This window comes from Pecten maximus, unplaced genomic scaffold (genome assembly GCF_902652985.1).
Source record: "Pecten maximus unplaced genomic scaffold, xPecMax1.1, whole genome shotgun sequence".
In the NCBI taxonomy this organism is placed as follows: domain Eukaryota; kingdom Metazoa; phylum Mollusca; class Bivalvia; order Pectinida; family Pectinidae; genus Pecten; species Pecten maximus.
In genome coordinates this window covers 5452-8266 of record NW_022979561.1, presented here as the reverse complement: position 1 = coordinate 8266, position 2815 = coordinate 5452, and the positions used below count along the sequence as shown (strand labels likewise).

Sequence of the window (2815 nt, the reverse complement as noted above, 5' to 3'; positions counted from 1 at the left end):
AATTAACCATTTATAGTTCCCTTAGCAACCCCTATTAAATCAGGTCACAGACAAAGGAAAACTTATTTGTGTATCGAAATTGGCACATTTTCAATAAAAACTTGCCAAATCTCTTAATAAAGAGCAAACAGAAACTCCATTTATTATAACGTTTCTATAGCAGCTGATACAATATGCCTTGTCAAAGCAAAGTCGAGTTCTGCAAACTCTAACTTCATTTTAGTATAATCATCACGGTTTATTTTTTGTTTCATTTGAAAATCATGAATATCACTTTAGCCTCGATGTGGTGTTTCAGCAAGTATCGGTTTCATGTATTGGTTAAAATATTGTAACAACGTTTTACATCTTGTTAACCAACTTGTGACCCAGAGGTGAAGGGCTAGTTGTAGGATGTTGGAACACCTTAACCACTGCTGCCCTTATTTTAATGAGCTTTGCCTTCTTGTATGCTTTGTTTACTTTTTGATCAAAGTCCATCAATCTGTCTTCGTTATCTTTCAACCAACAACAAAACAAACACTTATGATTAAATTGTCTCTAAGGATATGATTTTAATCATCAATAATAAGCAATCAATAACATTTTGATAATCATTTAATTAATGTATAATGTATGTTCTATTTCATTTCTCAACAGAATGGATGTTTTACAATGTAATGTCTAAGATGCATGTTCATTCAAACAACAAATAGCATTACTACTAGAATACCAGTAGTATCGCTTTCTTTAACAAATAGTTTGAATTCGGTAACAGAGTTGTTAATCTACATTTGTGTGGTGGTGGTTTCTTTTCCCTGTCACTGCAGAATAACAATATCGTCTTCAAAATATAAAACACAAAATAAAAAAAAAACACCATCACCATTATCAGCCTGTGACTTCAGATTTTTGATGGTACTCTTTATCTCCCTATTTCATCTTGACAATGTCACAGGCTGAATTCCCGGACTGTGGACCGGCAGACTATGTTGAAAATGAAAATATTTAAGCAAATGATTAAATTGTTTACTGGGGAACACGTTATTAAAACATTTATACCTTCATCAACATAGTCTGGTTGGCTTATGTTTTTTTTAATTTTTTTTTTATATTTTTATTGATTGGTTGAAGTAAGTTAGAATTAAGAACCAGTAACTTACTTTTTGAAAAAAAGTTAAACACACACAGGTAAATTTAGAGATGTGTTTGGGCATGCCTACAATGACATGGTTACTGGCTGTAACACATAAACACTCGGGTTCCTCCTTGGTTCTGAATCTGTGTGTTAGATGTCCTGATACCAGCTCCAGGATGTTGTGTTCTCTGTCACAGACCCACAGTCTGTGTGTTGTTGGTGACAGACTGATGTCATTGATCTCAACCTTGTGTGTGACCTTCTGTATTACTGTACCCTTCCTGTCCAGGAGAGTTAATGTTTTACTGTAGGTACTGGTCCAGGCCTGATCATCAGTGGTGGGACATATAGATCTAATGTAACATGGAGACTTCCCACTCCTCCACCACCTTGGTCTCTGACAGTAGTTTATACCTTGTCACTGCTTTCTTCCCTTTATCTCCTGATTGTTGTTGTGTAGAGGACTGTCCCTGACCATCTGATGTTGAGACTGACCGATCCTGGTCAGTTGATGTTTGACCTTGACCTGAGATGATAACTTTCCCTAAAGCAAGCTTTAGGTGACCTTGAGGATTTTTGTTTGGAGTGAAGCTGACATTACCCAGGACAGGTTTTACAGGGAAATGTATTTGAGAATCTATTTCACATCTTGTATCGTAAATGTTTAAGTCAGAACCCTGCTGAAGTGCTGTCTTACATTCCTGTATTTGTTGTTTGAGTTGTTTGTCGTACATCTCCAGGTCCTGTTTGTATTTCTGTATCAGCTTTGAATTGTCCTCTTTCATTTTCTGATAAAGAGAGAGTGTCTCAGCTGTGAGCATGTCAAGGTCTTGTTTTAATTTGTCTGTTTGCATCCTCAACTGATGTGACAGTTTCTCAAATGTGCTGTCATTGTCATTGAGGAGTGTTTCAGTAGAGGTGATGTATTTACCAATTTGTACCTGGTCATTTTGTTCTGTTCTGTCAATAAAGTTTTTAATGTCTTGTTTCTTCTGAGGAGTGATTTCACTGAGCTCACAAACCGGATGGCTTTTGTGAATAGAGGAAAGGCATTTTAAACATGTCAGTTCTTGACATTTTTCACAATAGAATTCCAGTTGTCTCCCCTTGTGATGAACACAGGTTGTCTGACCTTTTGTACGGATTGGTATTTTAGCTGTTGCCATTTTGATGAAAATTACAATTTCAGTTGTTACAGCAATATTGTATTATTATCAAATAAACTGGAGTTTTGTTTGATGTATTTGAAGAATGAAATCCTGGTTATACTGTCCCGTCCAGTATATATTTATGTTAAACAATCAGTAATGTAAAAACACAACAGAATAACTACCTCATGATGTCACAGGGTTAATGTGATGATCCAAGTTGTCCAGCCACAGCATCAGAATGTTGATTACCACTGTCCATATTTCTCTACCTTCAGAATTCACAGCCACACTAATTTACACTGTCCATATTTCTCTACCTTCAGAATTCACAGCCACACTAATTTACACTGTCCATATTTCTCTACCTTCAGAATTCACAGCCACACTAATTTACACTGTCCATATTTCTCTACCTTCAGAATTCACAGCCACACTGATTAACTTCCTTCTTGTCATATTGATCAATCTGTTACTTTCTGAATAAAGATTTCCAGTTTGAACCAGAATTAAACTCCATCAATTTGTTATTTTCATCCTGACAATACCA

The 2815-nt window shown here is 35.8% G+C and overlaps 1 protein-coding gene across 1 annotated transcript; it reads right to left on the bottom strand.

Annotated features, from left to right (window-relative positions):
- Nucleotides 1-1470: 1470 nt before the first annotated feature.
- Nucleotides 1471-2283, bottom strand: LOC117318922 (E3 ubiquitin-protein ligase TRIM33-like). Its single transcript, XM_033873855.1, has one exon. The coding sequence runs from the start codon at nucleotides 2281-2283 to the stop codon at nucleotides 1471-1473; it is 813 nt and encodes a 270-aa protein (XP_033729746.1).
- Between the last annotated feature and the right edge of the window lie 532 nt (nucleotides 2284-2815).